Source organism: Mirounga leonina, unplaced genomic scaffold, assembly GCF_011800145.1.
Source record: "Mirounga leonina isolate KUSES-001 unplaced genomic scaffold, KU_Mleo_1.0 Mir_173, whole genome shotgun sequence".
Lineage (NCBI taxonomy): Eukaryota > Metazoa > Chordata > Mammalia > Carnivora > Phocidae > Mirounga > Mirounga leonina.
In genome coordinates, this window is record NW_023270447.1 from 59,802,578 (window position 1) to 59,823,279 (window position 20,702).

General features: G+C 44.8%; 1 protein-coding gene across 5 annotated transcripts in view; it reads left to right on the forward strand.

The window, feature by feature from the left end:
• The first annotated feature begins 569 nt into the window (after positions 1-569).
• The window catches only part of ERI3 (ERI1 exoribonuclease family member 3), a 126,948-nt gene continuing 106,815 nt past the window's right edge, over positions 570-20,702 (forward strand). For 2 of the 5 annotated variants that reach the window (XM_035018757.1, XM_035018758.1), the window contains exons 1-3: positions 629-1,002; positions 3,018-3,093; positions 14,827-15,104. In XM_035018757.1, the coding sequence (XP_034874648.1) occupies positions 868-1,002; positions 3,018-3,093; positions 14,827-15,104 (489 nt within the window). In that variant the 5' untranslated portion in view covers positions 629-867. Of the gene's footprint in view, positions 1,003-1,030; positions 3,094-14,826; positions 15,105-20,702 lie in introns of those variants that run through there. The other 3 variants (XM_035018761.1, XM_035018760.1, XM_035018762.1) reach the window with 3 other exon arrangements.

A 20,702-nucleotide genomic window follows, 5' to 3' on the forward strand; every position in this document is an offset into this window, starting at 1 on the left:
TCGCTCCAGATGACAGAATAGACTGCGGTAGCTCCCTATAGTTGAGGCCAGAATCCTCTCAACTCTGACGTTCCCTCTGGAGCCAACCCAAACAAGTCAGTTCCCTCTTCTGTAGGAATGCCCTTCAGAAATCTAAGAATTTTCTTCTTAGCCTAAAATCTGCCTCCTGTCAGCTCTCCCCAGGCCCACCTCCGAGAGTGGATGATAATAATGACTTGTTGAAGAAACAAATCATGAGGAGAAGTTATCTAAATAGAACACGTCATGTTATGAGCCTATACTCACCTCATGAGTATATTGGGAGGTGGGAAAACGGAAGTGGGGGACCTGAGTCGCTCTAGGCCTTAAAAAGTTTTCGTTATTTAAAATATTCCTTTCCCAGGTCGGAAGGGAGGTCCCCCTTCACTTTCTTCTGAGTACGTGCCACCTCAAAACTACAAGTCCCATAAGGCCAGCCGAGGGGAGTCACCATCTTGACACACCTTAGCGCGCATGTCGGCGGGAGAGCGAGCATTTGGGGAGAAGAAGCCCCGCCCCCCTGCAGCCCATTGGTCGGAGAAGCAAGCGGCGGGCTCAGCGGTTGGCCACCGAGCCCGCCCGTCAGTCGCGTCGGCCGGGGTCAGAGTGCGCGGAGGTGAGTCGGTGTGTTGTGGACTCGTGGTGCTGGCTGCCGCTGTTGAGGCGGCCGGGAACGGGCGGTGGGGAGCGGGCGGAGCTGGCCTTGCCTCTGCTTGGCCGGCGCCGCAGTCGGCGCGGGCCGCGCCCGCCGCCGTAAACTGCCCTGAGCGCCTGCTGAGGCCGAGGGAGACGTCGGGGCCTGCACCTGGAGGGAGCCTGCCGCGCTGGCCCCGAGGAGGGGGCGTTGCCATGGCGACAGCCTCTCCCGCCGCTGACGGGGGGCGGGGGCGGCCCTGGGAAGGAGGGCTGGTCTCCTGGCCCCCTGCCCCTCCCCTTACTCTCCCCTGGACTTGGATGGGCCCGAGTTGGGGGCAACACCCTGGGGTGGGTGATGCGGAGAGGCCCCCAGATTGGGCCTTGGTTAATGCATGCGGGGTGAGGGTCGCGGCGCGCAGTTTGTGCAGTCTGGGGTGCTAGCCCATGTGCTCACCCTGGATGCATGATCTACTGAGTAACGTTCTGGCAAAGAGGGAGCGGGCAGGGCTTTGCCAGACGGACTGGGTGGGGTGATAAGGGTGCTGACTTTTTACTTGGGATTATACTAGGTAAGAGGAAGAGAGGTTTGAGCACAGTGGATAGAAACTCAGCAAAGAGGTAGTAGATAGAATAACCCCATTCTTCCCTCTCCAGCACACACACGAGGTTAGCACTTTAACTCTTTGTAAATCTGTAGCAGTGGTAGTAGTGATGGTGGAAGGAGTGAATAACGGGCCTGACCTAGCTAGCTTTCTGTTTGCTTTTCCTGCAAATGTTCCAGCAACAGGTGTTCTCTTAAAACAAAAAAGCATGAACTTGGATTGAGGTGTGACTGCGAGTTCTTGCATAATGTAACTTCTCCTGGTTGACTTGGAAGATGCTGCATGTGGCTCCTTCCTGGGGGTTTGAATTCTGCCCTTAGGGTTGGATTTTGCAAACTGATAATGCCCATCGTTGTCTCTGCTATAGGTCTCTGGCCACCTCTATGGGATTAGCTCTTACCAGACATTTTATCATACTCCGAGCTGAAGGGCAAAAAACCACGAATCCCATTGGCTGAAGAGTGTACACTATTTGAACTATAGTAGGTTGTGATTGGCTGAATGATTTTTGATTGTAGAGTTTCTACCAGAAATTGGCTTCATCAAATTCTGCTTTATTCTGACTTTATCATACATGGCATGCCTTGTTTTAGTGGGTTCGTTCCTGGAGCTTAAGTATATTATACCTGAATCCCCCACCATTTAAAAGCCAATTTATAAACAGGGACTTGGAGTGTGACTCCACTAATGTGTGTGTCTGTGATCTTGGTTAGAAACCCACTTGGCTGCCTTTCGTCAGAGAGGTAGGGTGTGGGGGAAGGGAGCTGCCGGGAAGTGATTGATAAGGTTTCCTTTATGGATTCTGTGGTGCTTCACTGGAGCTCAGAGCACTTTGGCAACTTAAGCACTCCAAATTAAAAGCTCATTAACAATTCCTGCCCAAAGATCCTGTAAATAATCAGCTAGCTAGGTCCTAGAGCTTGTCTGAGAGCTCTCCTTCCAACTTGAAATTTCCAAATAAAAGTGCCTTTATTCCCTTTCATTTTGAAAAGTGTTTTCTTGGTGGTGGGGTAAGTCTGTGAGTGGTCTTTCCCAGGGGATCTGAGTAGCATAAAGTCTTAAATGTGTAGAGTGGTAGACAGGAATAGATTGGTTCCAAACCTAAGTGTTTCTCTGTGCAAAGGGCATTGCTAGCTTACAAGAGCACCTCTGCAACTTCTAGTCTTTTGGAAAATCTGAATTAGGTGATAAATATGATAGGTGTCCATTAATTATTTGACTTAGGGTTTGGTTACACTTTGACTTTCTTAGGACTTGAGATAGACCTGGAAGTATACTGCAAGTGTTTAATGGTCTATTTGGCCATTTGTAGTATGGCCTGTGGGTTTGTGGCAACCAGCCCCTCCCCCAATCCTGGTCTTAGTTCCTGAGTTCTGAATATTGTCAACCTTACCAGTGTCTCCTCCTTGACTAAACTAGGATTCTAGTGTTATCCCGAGAGACACCATTTCATGACCATCTTTCTTAGTCCAAGCTCAGATATTATAAATGTTTAGTGTTTCTAGGAGATAACCTCCTTAGGAAGAAAAGTATGCTACTAGAGAACATGAAATCCATCATTCCAAAAATATATAGTACTAGTAGCTTCTGAAAGCTCTGTTCAGGCATTGTTCTTCCACATAGATAACTTATCCCAGAGTAGTTTGAGTTTAGGAGTTTGAGGTTTGGTGTGGTCCTTAAATTGTTTCAAATAGCAGCAGTCCGGGATTTGATCCTTTATACTGAAATAGACTTGTTGCAGAGATGTGTATTTATCCACAGCATTGGGGCTTTCCAGCTCTCACAGAACCTTCAGCATCCCCAGCTGGCAGTCTTGGCATCTTCGAAGTAAGGAGAGGTGAGAATCTTGTTGCATGGTCAAGTTTGGCTCGACTTCTTTCTTATGAATATTTGGGTTTGGAGGGTGAGGGGGTGGTGGTTGGTGCAGATTGTATATTTCTGTAGCTTTTTCTGATGAGACACCATGTGCTCAAAGACTACGGAATGGGGAGAATTAGAGGTGGGGTATCTGTACTCTCAAGTTCTGTCGTGATTTCTCTGTGGGCATTGCATGAGCACCTACTTTAGGTTCAGGAAGGTTGAATAGAGCTGGAGTAGTCCTTCATCCTGAGAAATACACAGCTTAAGATAATAGGAAGGAACACATTGGTTTGGCTTTTGATAATGCATTTGACCAAGACCTTTGGGATCTTGGTTTGATTTGGGTTGGGAATCACTGTTGGGTGGATGGTGAATCCCAGCCTGTCTCCATCTTACAAGGATCAGGGCTGCCTGAAAAGGCAGACTCTGATGATTAATATCTAGGATCTCAGAGGCTGTTTAGTAACAAAGGGCCAGATACTTTGCTAGGACTGGAATTGCAGTGGTGAACAAGGCAGGTGTTGTCTCTGATGCCACAGGGCTTACAAATTCAGGGGAGAGAGAGGTAGTAAAGAAGCAGTTCTGATACACTCTGGGAGTGCTAGAAGGTAAGTTTAGGTGTTTTGGGAGTACTCAGAAGGGTCCACAACCCAGACTTGTAGGCTCCTCATCTAGAATTAAATGAAGACATGAGGGACCAAGTGTGAAGGTCAGAGTTTTGTTGAGTTTGAGAAACTGAAGATCAGTGTGTTAAAACATAGTGTACTCAGTGGGCAGGGGATTGGAGAATATAGTGAGAAGCGAAGCAGGAAAAGTAAGCAGAGGCCAAGGCCTTATAAGCTCTTAGGATTAGGTTAGACTAGGTCTTTTTTCTGTAAAGGATCAGATAGTAACTATTTAGGCTTTGTGGGTCTCTGTCACAACTGTTCAACTCCATTCAACTCTGCTGTTACAGCATGAAGGCAGCCATAGTATGAAAATGAATGAGCATGGCTATGTTCGAGTAAAACTTTATAAAAACCAGTGGCAGCTGGATTTGGCCTGTGGAACATAGTTGCCAACACCTGGACCAGACTATCATAAGAGCAGTAAGAAGCCATTCAATGGTTTTAAGCTGTGGACTGATAATTAGATTTGTGTTTTAGAACATTTGTTTTGATTTCAGTGTTAAGAAGGGACTGAAGGGGACAATACTGGAGGCAGAGACCAGTTAAGGAGCCTGTGACATTTGCATGGGTAGCATTTTATAGTTAACCCTTTGAGGCAGTATTTTGACCCTTAAAAATTGAGCATAACTGAATTATTGCATAATGTATAAACTGGTTATGTTTATTAATTTCCTGGCCATCGACTAGAGCTTAAAGCATGTCTACCAAAGAATTTGTTGGTAATACCAGCTCCTATTTTACATACTAGAAAAGATGTAGGAAGGGAAAGTAGGTGTAGAATGAATGAAAAGGTTTGGGGAACTCTTCTAATCAAAGAAGTAGAGAATAAATGGAGCCCTGGTAGGGATGTTGGCCTTAGGGCTCATAGCTTAATGTCAATTACTTTAAACTTTTTGAACTATACAAACAAAGAAGGACCCATTTTCCTAAGTTTTCCAGGGAATTGTCCTCATTCTGTTACGTGTCCTACTCAGTCAAACTTTCCTTGCTTGTAGCAACCTGATGACCTTTTTTCTGGCTTGGGGACTGTCTCCTGGTTCAGGTATGATGGTATATGCCAGGCACAGGAGCCAAAGTGTTGAGTGTCCAATAAATTGTCTTCCTCCTCCTGCAAGCCTACTTGCATTGCTGGAGGGAAGCCTGTAGGTTTCTGATAACTTACATTATGGTGTTTATGTAACCTCAGGCGAGTGACTTAGCTCTCTGAGCTTTACTTTCCCATCTGTAAAATGCAGATAATGGGACTTAAAGATAAGGGTTGATTAATGGATTTAATGAGATAATGTATGTAAAGCTCTTAGCACAGGGGTTTAATAACTTTTGTTTACTAATAGTATTTTACACAGTTAATAATTTTTTTAAAAAGCAGCCCACAATTGGGTGAGTTGGCCTTTGGCTTAGTATGTTTTGGGTCCTCACAGTTGTCATTATGGCCATATGATAGGAACATAACCACTGGTGGTGAGAGCCAGTAGACAGAAGGAAGTTATAATTAACGGAAGGGGCCACTCTTCATAATGGAAACGTTTCAGACATCAGGAGTCCAGAAAATCAGAACTTTCTTCAGGGTAGACCTTAGCCCCAATACCATCAGTGAAGTGAATTGAGTGAGCAGCTACCCGAAAGAAATTCACCAAAGTGTGACCAGTCATTTCTCCCAGTTGGTCAGGGTCATTTATTGTGTTGCCACCCTTGTGGCCCTACATCTTCGTAAAGTCCTCTTGAATGTTTTTTTATTACTTTTTACCACCACTCTGGGAATGAGTCAGGTGGTCAGTATTACTGTCCCCGCTTACCTCTGTGAGGAAACTGAGGCCCACGAAGGTTAAGTGTGTTGCCTGAGGTCATGCTGTGAGGTACTGTCAGAGCTAGTGCAGATTTGCCTCCAGATGAAATTGTGTTAGTTTATTGCTGTGATTTCTCTTCCTTCGAGTGAGAGATGTGTAGTCATTGCAGAACTGCAGACTGATGCATGCTTTGTCCAAATGTGCTAGGAGTGATTTGGGTCCCACTTTATCCACTTGGTCCTGTTGGGTTTTAATTGATGACTGCTTGGACCAGGGAAGCAGATTCCCTTTGGGTCATTGTTTTTAGCCCCTCCTCCTTTGGGGACATTCTTGGGGGAGCCTTGGGTTACAAGAGATTGCTTTGATATGTTCAAAATTGTGCCTTGTGCCCCACAGCTACAGGTAAAATCAAAAGGCAGATAATTTATGGGAGTGTCAGAGCTGGCCGCTGGCACCTCAGGAGGCCATTAGTATGCCTGTTCAGACCCTCTGTGTCCTTGCAATTGATTCCTCTTTGCATGAGCTTGATTTGGGAAGCTGTAGATCTGTGGGTAGTGATTGGATGTGACAGTCCAAACACCGGTCCCTAAATTAATCCTTTTAATAGTATTCCAGCACCAAGGCAATGTGGTGTTTCTCTCTGTCTTTAACTGGGGAGGACAGAATGGGGTGGGCTAGGAAGGAGAGAGGAAAAAAAAAGAAGCTTTGCTTGGTGCTTAGGGTCTGTTCTGTTCTAACATGTTCTGATTCCAGAGCAGTTGACATCAGGACTTCGGGCATATTCATTCAGCAAACAGTGATTCACACTAACTTTGTACCTGGCCCTGTGCTGGGTGCTAGAAATACAGAAATGAATAAAATGTGGTCCTTGCCCTTAAGGATCTGTGTGAACCTCAGTGTTTCTCAGAGTTTTTAAATTCATGCGCTATTTAGGTGAAAAAATTAAACTGATGCTTTTCTTTAGTGCTACTTGAAATTTTAAAATGCATTAAAGGGTCTGACAAAAAACAAGTCAAAGAAATTATGCCTTTTTTACACGCACACGCACACATACTTATACCTGCTATCTTACAGCCTTCTCACCTAAGGCTCTGAAAATTATAGTAGGAAAAATAGATTAAAATTTTACAATATAGTGAGACAAAAAGTTATGAAATAGGAATAGAGTGTGTTACTGGATCACACTTAAGCAATTAACTTTCTGATGGAGTATCAGAGAAAGCTACTAAAAGGGAATTTTGAGCTGCATTTTGAAGAAGGAGCTGGTGAAAATGGAAATAACATTCCAAAGCAGGGGGAGTAGCATTTGCCAAGGCACAGATTTGTAAAAGGAAACATCCCATTTGGGGACCTGAGCAAGAGCTAGTCGTCACCCTGCCTCCTGCCAGTTTCTCTGCTCCTGTGGAATTGTGTTTGCGAAGAGGCTTTGAGTTTCTTGTGCTGCAGTTGTTTTCGTCCAAGGCACCCCTTCCTTCTTCTGCTTTTTGGTACCCAGGACTGCAATTTGTTTTTCTTGTTAAAATGTGTTAAATGTATTATGAGAACAAATTTGGATGATTTGGACAGACTTGATCATTGCTTATGGTTGAGTTACTTTCAGTAAAAGGCGAAAGATTTATGCGTTTTGAAGAGAAACCGGAATATGGTTGAGTTACTTTTAAAGTCACCACCTTACCTCAAAGGAAAAACTGAAGTTGATATGTATTTTTAGCCCTTTGGTGGATAGGGGACTCAATCAAGTGGGGAATGTGGGCCCTCAAACATGGGAGAGGAGAACAGGGCCCCGAAGAACTGAGGACATCTGAGGCTTAGTTTTCTCATGTGTAAAATGGGATTATTGTTCCCCATTTTGCTTGAGAGTTAGGGGGATAAAATATGTGGATCACTAATACAGTACCTGGCTTATAATTGTGTTTCCCTCTCCTCTTTCTCATGCATTAACAACAGTAGCTCCCTTCTATTGAGTGCTTAAACTGTACAAAGTGCTTTATATACATTGTGTGGTTGACCTGAACCCCAAAGAGATAGGTATTATTATTATAGTTGTTATTATTGAGAAAATGTGGTGGAAGGGCTGGCTCAGTCGGTAGAGTATGCAGCTCTTAATCTTGGGGTCATGAGTTCAAGCCCCATATTGGGTGTGGAGCCTACTTAAAAAAAAAAAAAAAGAATGTGTGGTAGAGTCAGGATTTGAACCTAGACTTGTCTGATTCTAGTGTTTAAACATGTGGGCTGTGCTTCTATACCAGTTCCATCTTGGAAGCAGGGGAATGGCAGGTTCTTGGTATCTCTCCTCTGGGGTCAGATGCTGTCCACAAGTGTGAGAGGTACTTAAAGGGATCAGAGTACCATACTCTGCCCCTCCTTCATTTCTATCCTATTTATGGTGTGTTAGAAACAAACTTTTGCCCCCTCTCACGTGCGATGGGTGTCACAACTGACTTCTAGGACTTTGCAAAGAGATGTCTCCCAGCTTTGGCCCCTCGAAGGAATTTGCCCAAACTACTGCATGTAGTGGTAAGTTAGCAAACAGCAGGCCAATCACAGTCACTTCTTTTTAGGTGCTGCCTTGAGCTGCTGAGACGGCTAATTGAAGAGGAGAGTAAACCTCCTGTGGCCTGTAATGTTGCCATCAGAATGTGGTGTTCCCGAAGGTCTTTAGTGACTGTAGCTCTCCTGGTAATTTAGGGTTAGCAGCTGCTTCTGTTGCTGAGAATGCTCTCCCTCGCCCCACCTTGGAGCAGAAGCAACTGTAGGTAGCTACAGGCCAAGGGAGTGACAGGTTGTAGAGAGGAGGAGAGTGTTTTGTTGAGGTGAGGACCCAGCTTTAGAGTTCCTGCTTCCATTCTACTTTGGGGCCATCAGGAAGTTGTGTAGAGGTTCCAGGGCATGTCAGGCTTTGTTCTGCCTCACCCTCTAGCTTTCAGCAGACTAGGCTGAACCCTCAGGCCCCCCGGCCTCCACTGTGAGACTACAGAGAAGCTTGGGAGGTGAGTGGTGAGGCTTGCTCCTTGTGTTGGGGCAGTGGTCTGAGACCCTGGTGTGGGAGTAAGGAACCCTGGGTTCTGTTGTTACTATGCTATGTGAGTCTTAGGCAGTCCTTTTCTCTACCTGGGGCTCATTTTCCCTGGCAGGCTGTACTGTGTCTCCCCTTAGGTTTTCTTTCACCTTTGACAGTCTGTGATTTTCACAGAAAGTACTCTGGCAGCAAGGTACATTCATTAGCTTGAAGATTATGACTTTTGAAGGCATGCAGTTTATTTAGATTTTTCCCAGGCTATTTTTAGCTGCCTAATACAGAGCCTATGACTGAGTGGTTCCAGACAGGTATTACTGTGCTCTCTGTTGATGCCTCTGTGACTCAGGTACCTGAGCCCTTGTAATACTGTCAGTCAGATTGGGACAGGGACTTGCCCTGGGACTGGGACCTGGGGAAGCTGCAGCTCTCTCAGGTGCTTCTAGTTGGCTAGACTCAGAGCCTGCCTCTGGTGCCTTACAGTTTCTCTGGAATGTGCTCCTGCCTCCCAATCTGGTTTTTAATGGAATGGATAGAATCCAGGGATGGTACCAGCCTAAACCCTCCCCAGGGATTCCAAGTACAGTTGACCCTTGAGCAATATGGGTTTGAACTGCATAGATCGACTGACTTGTCGATTTTTTTCAATAAATACAGTACAGTACAATAAATACTTTCTTATGATTTTCTTGATGTTTTCTTTTCTCTACCTTTATTGTAGGAATACAGTATACAATACATATATAAGATATGTATTAATTGACTATGTTATTGGTAAGGCTTCCAGTCAACAGTACTACTAGTAGTTGTTTTTGGAGAGTCAAAAGTTATAGGCGGATTTTCCACTTTGTTGCGGGGGGCAGTCAGTGCCCCTAAGCTCTGTGTTGTTCAAGGGTCAACTGTATTTGCAGCTGGGGAGATGGGGTGGGAGTAGACCCCATATTTCATGATGGCCCTCTCCTTTCCTATCCCCCACGTTCCTGTGGCCTGTGGATGTGGATGTTAAAGGATGGCCCCCCCCTCCCTTTGCTCTCTCTTCCCCCCTCAGTAATGGAAGGCTATAAAATGTCTATTTACCCAAGACACCAGAATGACTCCTCTGTGGTTCCACTAATCTGGTGATTTGGTGCTTCTCTGGTCTCTCAGGTAAATACAGATTGAGGCTTTTTATAAAGGCATATTATTTCCCTCATTAAATGTGTGTTTTGGCACATGTGTTATTTACCTGACCGATGGTAATGGCTGCAGAGGACCGTTGGTGTCTGTTGTGTAAATACTCTGCACAGAGACCATCCTCCGGGGGCTGTGGCGCAGGCCTGTTTCTCCAAATGGGGCTGGCCCCATGACGGTCCCTATTTACCACTCCGCTGTCTCCACTGGGGGCTGGACCTTTCATTTTGAGGAGGGAATCATTTATTTTCCTCCTTGCCATGGGCTACTTACTACCTTTAATTGCCAGGAGAAGAAAAAGGGTGCCTGAGAATAAATGTGTATAAGTCTTGTCTCTGATGAAACACAGTATGCAGAAGTACATAGAATCATAAACTGTTCCTTTTGAGTTCTGCCCCTTGACTAGATACTCGAAGTCCCAATTGATGATACAAGTTATAGACTTAGAGTCTACAAACTTGTGACTAAAGTATAAAGCAGCATTAGGAAAGGGGAATCCCCAAGAGGCCAGAGGGTGCAAGGCAAGTGGGATGCCTCTGCAGGGAGTGCAGGGCTCTTTCCTGAGAAGGCTCTAATGGTGGCAGGAGTGCTCCGTGAGCGTGAGCGGGCATTGAGTGGGGGCTCTTATCATGGAGACTTGATGCTTTAAGGGCTGGCTTTGCCTCTTAAGGTCGGCTGTAGGCTGTATGCACAGCCTATCTTCCGTGGGCGGTATGGAGAGATTGAGCCCTCACATACCATCTCTCTTCTTCTCTCTCTCTCCTTCCCTCCCCGCCTTTTTTAAACCACATTGCAGCATATAGATTAAAAAATAATTTTTTAAAAAGATTTTATTTATTTATTTGACAGAGAGAGACAGTGAGAGAGGGAACACAAGCAGGGGGAGTGGGAGAGGAAGAAGCAGGCTCCCCGCTGAGCAGGGAGCCCAATGTGGGGCTCGATCCCAGGACCCTGGGATCATGACCCGAGCCAAAGGCAGACGCTTAACTGACTGAGCCACCCAGATGCCCCTAAAAAAATAATTTTTAAAAAGTTTGGAATAGGCCAAATTTACATACAAGTTGGAATTAATAGTACAAAGAATTTTTTGTGGAACTGTTTGAGAGCTAATGCTGACCTAATGTCCCCATCACCCTGAATGCTTTGGGTATATTTCCTACATGCAAGGACATTTTCTTACCTAACCATAGTACAACCAGCAAAACCAGGAAATTAATATTGGTACCTTACCTCCTTCTAATTCTGAAACCCCATTCAGGTTTGCCTATTGTCCCAGTAATGTTTTTTTGTAGCAAAATGATCTAGTTCAGAATGTGCATTGCATTTAGTTATCAAGTCCCTTTGATCTCCTTTAGATTTTGCTCAGTAAAAGTTCCTTGACATTCATGACCTTGATACTTTTGAAGATTACAGGCTGGTTATTATGTAGGCTCTCCCTCAGTTAGGGTTTGTTGGATATTTTCTCATGATTAGAGTTAGATTATGCATCTTTGACAGGAATATCACAGAAATGATGCTTTCTTCTCATTGCATCCTATCATGTGGTGCGTGATTTTGATTTATCCCATTGTGTTCATTTTGATCACTTGATTAAGGTGATGTCTGCCAGGCTTCTCCATTGTATATTTACTTCCTATTAACGATTAATAAGCATTCTGTGGGGAGATAGTTCAAAACTACGTGAATATCCCTTACCAAACTTTAATTTATTAATTAGTTAATTAATTTGTGTATTTTAGATTCATGGTTTCCTTTTTTTATTCAATGCAATATAATCTATTAATATCATTATTTATTGCCAGTGGGAGCCCCTTCAAACTGGCTTCTGCATCCTTTTGATTAATTCCCATCATTCTTTGAGCATTTCCTTGCTTTCTGGCCCCTAAACAAGATGTTCTAGACTCATCTTGTACTTTCCCTGCCATAGTTGTGGAATCAGCCATTTCTCCAAAGAGCTCTGGTTTTTCCACTAAAGACTGTTATTTAGAAGGTAACTGGGTGTTAGGTGTGCTCATTGCTGCTAGAGTGTTGCTGCTCCCTGGCCCTTCAATAGACAGCTAGAAAATAGATTGTGTGTGTGTGTGTGTGTCCATACTCACGTCTAGCTTATTTTTATATATTATATATCAGAAACCATGAGTTCACACTGTTTCCTCCAATTTCAGTTTGACACCATGGATTTTTTTTTTCCTCTTTCCATATTTTAATTCCATCCTGTAACAATGAGAAACCTGGTTCTCATTACCCTTAATATACGCCCTTCTTTGATCAATCCCTCTGTATGTAACCAATCTCCCATTTGTTACCACTGCTCCTTCCCCCTCTTGAGTGCCTCTTTTACCCTGCCCATGACTCCCTGCATCAGGCTTGCTCCCCGCCTCCCCATGCCCTCCACACCCCACGTGGGTTCTGACATGCTACATCACACCTTCTTGCCTCTGTACAGATGCCTTCCTTACTGTGCTTGGGTTCTGATACCCTCCACCCCCACCCTCAGACTCTTCTGCTCCCCCCCACTTCAACTTGCAGATACTACCTTCCTCTGCCACAACTAATGACTAAAGCCATAAGATTGAATTTTTCAGGAAGGGAAGAGGAAGAGCTGCCCTCTGTTTCTTGACTTGAGTTGAACTTGGGTTTTAGAAGTAAAGGAAGTATGGAATCCAGTGATTACTGACATGTGGAAGACTGGTCTCCTATCATAGTCTATTCTCAAGACTTCCTGCAAGAGAAGCTTGTTGATGTGGGTGAAATCAGTTGGAAAAGCAAGGCCTGCAGGCAAGAGGGCTTCAGGTCATCAGTGTGTCATTCATGGAAGGGGATAGCGCACATATAGTATGCTACATGGGAGGCCTAGAGCATTCTGGGCATGCAGGAGATTTGGATGTTACTTCTGAGGGTTGCCTTATGCATGCATTAATTGGATATATAGGCTCCAAGTATGGGGGTCCAGGCTTGGCCAGGTGGGCGTAGCCCAAAAGAATAGTAGTAATACTAGTAAGCGATATTGAGCCCCTATATGCCAGACACTGCTCATAGTGCTTTACATGTACCTTCTCATTTCATTCTCACTTACAGAATAAGAGCTATTATTGTTGTCATTTTACAGGTGAGGGATGGAAGAACAGAGCTTGCCCAAGGTGCCATGGCAAATAAGTGGCTCAGCCAGGATGCAAACCTGGAAGGCCTCCTTAATCATGATGCTAAATTGCCAGTAGTATTTGGCAGATGGAGTCTGGTTGACTATATATACTATATACACTCTCTATGAATATGGACAAACATTAGGATTCTCAAAAGTCCTTATCCCAGCCTGACTTCAAGGAGTTAGAGGAGAGTTCTAAGGCCCTGAGAGACTTTGGATCCAAACTATAATGCATAATCTGAACAGACTGGTGTCTCCAGTCTCAGCAAGGCTTCCAGTACTGTTCAAGGCAGGGGTGGTGATGTGAAGTTATTTTGGATTCTGGTGTTCGAAGGGATGTTGGCCCCTTTGCCTTTCCAAGGGATTCCATAGTGAAATCCAAGCCAGCCTTTGTCTATCCTGAGCTGAGGAGTTTGGGCTGCGTTTTTGGAAATGCTGTAAAGCCATGGTGAAAGCAAGCACCGTGCTCTGTAGGATCCATGAAGAACTTAAAATACTTTTCAGTCTTAGCACCTCTGAATCCCCATGGAATCTTACTACGGGGTTGGGGAAATTGAGGACCCACATGTGTCCTAGTAAATATGCAGGCAAGTTATTGTAGGTCATTCAGTGAGTCAGGGAAGAGCCAGAAGGAAAAGTGATACTTGATTGTACATGTCCATTCAGGTAGTAGTCACCTCATTGCTTCTGAGTGCGCTCTGGACTTCACAGGCTGCTACCCCCCTCAGCCCTGCAGGAAGGAGCCAGTGTCCATTGGCAGCCTTTCAGAGGCAAGTTTTTGGCTCTATTAGAATGGGGCTTCAGAAGGCATAAACTATGGCCATATCTGCATTGAGCAGTGAGATTTCTCATTTGACTTTGAGGATTAAAGTTGAGGGAACTTAAATATTGGGTGTAAGAAGGGTAAAAACAAACTTTCTTTGTTCCTTTTTTTTTTTTTTAAGGAGGCCTGGGTTATTTGTGAGTAAAACTTAGGCTTTGATTTTTATATTTAGTTAACCCTCTAAGGAGCAGACATTCTACAAATTTAAAGGGAAAACTTGAAAAGTGATTTGGATTTTTTTTTTTCCACATGTTCACTCAGAAAACTTTACTAGACCTTTTTTTTTTTTTTTTTTTTTTTTAAGCAATGCTCCCATTACTGCCACATCTGGGTTTTCTCTTTTTCTTCCCTATTTAAAAAAAGTCCCGCAGTCCTTCAGGGCCTCTAGTAGAGAGTGAGCCTAAAGGCAGCGAACAGGAAGGCCTGAGGCTGTTACCAGCTGTGCTCTCCGGGCGTCATTCATTCCCCCAGGGTGCCACTTACTGGCACGGAGGCTGGGGAATCACCGGCCCTGCAGGAGCAAGCTCCCCTGTGGTTGGCTGCGTTCCATTTCACATTGGGAGATGGCACGGAGGCTACGTGGAGGTGTGCGATACCGACTGGAAAGCCAGGGGCAAATGGCTTGTAATGGAGCCGAGGAGAGACTCTTTGGCATTTTCCACTGTTTTGTCTGAAGCTCCTTAGCTCCCAGGACTGATTGTACAGCTGGGTCACCTCATGTTACTTTAGGAACCTTAGCTTTACATTAACTCTTGCCACCCGAGAAATGACCACAGAATTTTTCTCTCTCCTCTCTTTTGAACTTCAGAGCTCCATTTAAAGATGAAGGCCAGTGTGGCAGGTTGTTCTGAGGATGATCTTGGAGACTCAGAGCTGTCGTAATGCTGCAGGGGCCAGCATTAGGGTCTTGAACTTCAGGAATGAATACTGTTGATTTAGAAAAGGGGTCCAGAAACACTGGGGAGTGGTTCGTGTTGTGTGACTATTCCTGAAGACCAGATGGAACAGGGCCACCGTGGGAGGGGAGTAACCCAGGCTCTTTGTTCTTTTTTTTTTTTTCTTTTCTTTTCTTTTTTTTTTTTTAAACTTTCCTCCCCTAAGTTTTAGATGCTTCTGGATGTTCAATGCTAGCACCTTTACAGACTGGAGCAGCTCGATTTTCTTCATATTTACTTTCAAGAGCAAGAAAAGTGCTGGGCTCCCACTTATTTTCTCCCTGTGGTGTTCCGGAGTTCTGCTCCATATCCACCAGAAAACTGGCGGCCCACGGCTTTGGCGCATCCATGGCGGCAATGGTGCCCTTCCCTCCCCAGAGGTATCACTACTTTTTAGTGCTGGACTTTGAGGCCACGTGCGACAAGCCACAGATTCATCCTCAGGTAACTGTTGCATCATTGCTTCAGAAAAGGTGGGGTGGGCAAGGAGGGAGGGAGGTTAGTCTTGCTTTCTGGGTTCCAGGGGAACTTTCTCATGTCTTCCTGGCTTTTAGTTGCTCATCGGGAGTCCCTGCCTAGGAAGCTGGACTTGGTTCAGGCATGGTAGGGTAAGGTAGACCTGAGAAGTCTCTGGAGACAACTGGGCATATTGTTTCTCTCTGGTCTCAGCCTTTGGGAATCAAAATATTTCCTTCTGTCCCATCCTTCCTCTCTCCTTTCCCTTCCCGCCTTCCTTCTCCTACTATTACCGCATGTTATTTTAAGGAATACTGTGATAGTCAGCCTCTAAGATGGCACCCAATGATCCTTGCCTCCTGGGATTCCTACCCTTGGTAGTTTCTCTCCCACACTGAATCAGGGCTAGCCTTGTATAACCAGTAGAACATAGAGGAAAAGCCATGGTGTGATTTCTGAGGCTAAGTCATAAAAAGCGCTGTGGTTCGCCCTGCTCTTTTGGATCACTTGCTCTGGAGAAAGCCAGCTGCCGTGCATTGAGGACTCTCAAATGGCCTGTGGAGAGGCACGTGTATACAGGAACTGAGGTTCTTCGCTAAAAACCAGTACCACTTGCCATTCATGCTTCTTGGTGCTGTCTTGGAAGGGAATCTGCCAGCCCCAATGGACATCTGACTTCAACCTCCGGAGAGACCCTGAGCCAGGCTGGTCTGCTGAGCCGCTCCTGAATTCCTGGCTGGCAGAAACTGTGAGAGATAAGAAGTGATTATTGATGTTTGGAGCCATTAAGTTTGGGGATGCATTAGAGAACCTGAAGAAGTACAACTGTTGGTCCGTTGGAAAGGAAAATTTCTTTGCTTGCCTTTTTTCCTTAGTCATCAACTGTGTGCGGAGACCTTTTACCCTTTAAGGTAGCGCTACTAGGAGGTTTGGATTAGCAGCAGAGAGGCACATGTTCTTGGAGATATTGGCGTGCTTGAGGTTGGTTTGGGGGGAACGATTGGGGGCTGATGTGGCAGTTCATTGTACTGTGGGGGCCTTGAGTATGCCCGGCTCTAGGACTGTAACTCTTCCCTGTGGGCCTGGGTTATTAGGGGTGTAATTTTGGGATGTGTAGACATGTTAGTTTGGGAGCAGCTTTCAATGGTAGGGAGGATGGGGAAAGGGGGATGGTAGCATCAGGCGCTTGGGAGACAGGGAGGCGTGGGGTCCATTCAAACATAAACTGAGTTCATTTCTCTTGGTTGGTTTTTTTTCCCATGAAGAGATTCTATCTTTAGAATAGTAGATTATTTTCCATAAAGCAGATACCACCACCCTTTTACCTTCCCCCTTCTTCCCTTTTTCCTGTTCTCCCTTCAAGTAGTGGACTGTCCTTGGGAGCATTGGAATTAGCCCTGTGGAAGTTCGGGAAGACAGGAGCAAGATGAGGAGAATGTCCTGAGGGAAGGAACTTCGCATAAAAGGGAATATAGCTTGGCTGCTGCCTGAGCCGCCCTTACTTTCTCAGCCTCTTGCTCCTGCCCATGCTGTAGAGTCTTCTCTGCCTCCCAGAACTATTGTAGATTCTGTGCTGGCTGTTCCTGGGTGGTGGGTGGGAATTTTGGTTACATAGATTCTCCCAGGTTAGGAATCAAGGATCCGTATCTTAACACACCATATTATTTCCCTTACTGATGTAGATTTCAATTACTGAGTAAGCCCTAATGGGACATGAGTCTAAAATCCAACACATTCCGATTGCATATGATTCATCCCTCTTCTGAACTCTCATAATCACTTGGCACCTCCTTTATGGCATTTTCTACATTCTGCTTTCTGGCACATGCCTACGTATGTTTTTTTCTGAACTTTTCAGTTAGATTGTAAGCTCAGATAATTATGTAGCTCTGTTCTCTTGTCCTACAGAGGGTCCTGTCAATGTTGCTGAAGGTGAAGCCTGGTTCATGTCTCAATTTGGTCTGTCAGTATCACCTTCCATCTCTCTTTCAAGGGCATTGTTCTTTTTATTTATTTATTTATTGCAATGCTAAAGATATAATGCAATACAGGTTTTTTTTTTTTTTTTTTAAGATTTTATTTATTTATTAGAGTGAGAGAGCACAAGCAGGGAGAGTGGCAGGCAGAGGGGGAAACAGGATCCCCGCTGAGCAGGGAACCGGATGCGGGACTCGATCCCAGGCCCCTGGGATCATGACCTGAGCCAAAGGCAGACGCTTAACCATCTGAGCCACCCAGGTGCCCCGCAATACAGATTTAAATCACTTGTATCACCAACTTCCCACCCAGACTTAGGCACCAAGGCCTTCCTGACCTAGGCTGAGGTAGGACTTCATGCCGTTTACCAGGATCTGGGCCTGATTAAAGATTATCTCCAGAATCAATGAACCCTGATGATGTGATTCCAAGGGCACTTAAAGAATTGGCTGCCCTGGTTCATTATTAGAAAGCATTAGCTGTTGCTTTAGAGAACTCAGGAAAAAGCATTCGCTGTCTTGCTTATCTTTAAAAGGGGAATACGAATGATCTTGGAAGTTATAGACCCGTTAGTTTACTGTGATTCCAGAGAAGATACTTGACCTGATCGTCAGATAATCAATCAGCAAACAGCTAGAAGAGCATAGGGTACTACTGAGTAATAACTTACATGGGTTTGCGAAGAAGAGCAAATCCTGTCAGATCAATCTAACTTCTTGCTGTGACATAGTGATGGATTTGAGTGGATCTGGGGTAAGTGATAAATGTAATGCATCTGTACTTCATTAAGCCTCCACAATGCTGTGATCAACAGGTAGGAAGGTGAGTTGGGGGCCAGGCAGCTCTGTTGTAGTGCCCATGGGATCATTCTCAGGAAAGGGATGGGTAGCTCAGGAGTGATTTGAGACTTGTTTGTGGCAACTTAAAGCCTCTCTCTCCTTAAAAACAAACAAACAAAAAAACTTCTCTAAAGTTTGCAAGTAGCAGGATCCTGATAGGATTCAGAGGAATTTTGGAAGATGGATTGGAGAAGTTGTCAGTCCCACATAGGAGATCGTGTCCTTCCACTGAGGTTATCATAGGTCACGTTGTCATTAGAACCTCTGTGCTGTGTAGGTCTTCTGGTCAGCAGGGACAGTGGAGAAATTGGAAAAGCTCAGGATAAGAGGGGAAAAAATCACTAGGGGCACAAAAATAGGACTTAGAAAGAAAGAAGAAAAATTGAATATGGTTTTAGTGACTTATTTCTTATTCAGACTGAATAAATTCATCATATGGGAGGTAGTTGTTCCAAAGAGTATACTAATAACTTGCTCTTCATTTTATTTTATTTTATTTTAAAGATTTTATTTATTTGTTGGAGAGAGAGAGAATGAGAGAGAGCACATGAGACGGGGGAGGGTCAGAGGGAGAAGCAGACTCCCCGCCGAGCAGGGAGCCCGATGTGGGACTCGATCCAGGGACTCCAGGATCATGACCTGAGCCGAAGGCAGATGCCCAACCAACTGAGCCACCCAGGCGCCCCGCTCTTCATTTTAATAAGGATAAAAAAAAAGAAATGAATTTAAATGGAAACAGGCAAGATTGAGATTTGGGATGAGAATGAACTTTTAGAAGAGACTGGAAAAGGACCAGAAGATGGGCTGCTAGCTGAATCCAGCCCTTCCTAGTGCTCTCTCAGAATAGCTTAATGGCTGTCCACTTGACAGAGATGCTTTATGGGCAAGGTCTGTGTGCCTCTTTGGGATGAGCTTGGGACTGTGGATCAGCCTTCCTCCTCCCTGACTCCCAGTGGCTTTCAATACTCAAGGCCTCTACATAGGACATTTCTAATCCTTATGGGAGTGTGCCATTATCCCTCGGGGGTGAGGAGGCAGAAACAAGTTTGGGGCCAGGATCTATCTGGAGGCTTGGCATGGGGTTCATTTTTCTGATTTCATTGGTCTTCAGAAGTCTCCGAGTCAGCTTATTGGGACTGTCCTTAAGAAATGGCACCATGAAAACTAACAGGTATAAGCTCTGTTGTACTCGGGTGAGTAACAATATTGGTAATAAACATGGTAAAACATCTGGTATTTTCCATTTGTCATCATTTTTGCTGTTTATTTTTGTACTTTGTTCAGCTAGGTGAAGCTGGAGTGGTCGGTTTACCAGTAATAGGCTTCACTTTTTTTTGCAGGTTTTTGCACTCGTTTTGATTTACATTTTGATTCAGATTAACATGATAGATATTGGCAGAATATGAAACTTTTACATTTGAAAACATTTTTCCACCTAAATGTTAATTTAGGTGGTTTAAATTGCTTTAGAGACTCCAAGTTTGAGGAGTAAAATTCCTTTCTTGCTTTAGGAATTGTTTCCTGATAGGGAAGTAGGTTTTTATCTGGTTTAGGAGAATCCTGACTCCTTTCTCCTGGCTAGCAGGAGTTCATAGTTGTTCATTTTGGTGTGGATGTGCATCGAATAATGGTGGTTGTGACCCTCAGGCCCAGGGAGCAGCCTGAAAGCTTTGGTGGGATCTTTAATTGTCCATCTTTAACCTGGGGGCAAGTTCTCTTACCACCTCAGTGTTTAGAAAGGAACAAAGTAAATGTAAGTGAGGACAGTGAGGTATAGGCCACAGCACACAGGGAGAAGGAAATAACCTCAGCTCTCCAGATGGCCAGGGAGAGAGCAGCCCTGCTGTCCTTGTCTGGGGAGCGAAGTCCTGGCTGCTGCCTGCCCTCCCTCCCTGGGTTTCCTCTGGCCAGCCATCAGCTCCTGAGCGTGGTATTTTCCTCACTGCTCTGCCACAGCCCTGCGACTGTTTTCCTTCTCATCTGTATTCAAGTGCCCATAACTTTGGAGAAAAATGACCTTGGGGGTTGAGGTTTTCTAGTGTTTGGTCTTTGTCCACAGGGGCTTTTCTTTTCTTTCTTCTTTCTTTCTTTTTCTTTCATTCATTCATTCTTTTTTTCTAGGAGACCTTGAAGAAACTCCATCTGCATTTTGAGTTAGAACTATGAGTAAAGGAGTTTCTCTTTTATAGAAAATTGTCCAGATGCTGGGTTATTTCGGGAGGGTAGGGTGGAGGAAGGTTAATGGTGACAGGAGAAGGAATAACATAAAAGAGAGGCATTTGAGAGGCATACTCAGTATGACTTAGAACTGTTACATCATTATTAGTCTTTTGTGAGAGAGACATTTTGGGAAACTTTACAGAAATTGTTAAGATCCCTACAAATCAAACTATATCAATTTCCTTGTCCATTCAAGGCTGAAAGGCAGGCTCCCCCTACCCTTTCTCCCCTGCCCCCAACCAGTATGCACACACGCATACTGCTCTTCCTATGTATCCACCTTTCCTTCTCCCTGCTCTTGGTTTCTACACCCTCCAAGTGGACTGAAAGACAGTTCCCTAGAGAAGGAACCCACCCTTCCTGCCCCATTCACTTGTCCCAGTCACAGCTCCTTCAAGTAGGAGGGGCCCAGCCAGGCTTTCTATTGCGAGGGCCCAGTTGTTGGGTTGCGGGTCATCTGCCTGTGTCCCCAGTCAGCCTGCACTTTTTTCTCTACAGACAGGGGAAGGCGCTGACGCTATTCTTCTAAACTGGGAAATGAAATGCAAAA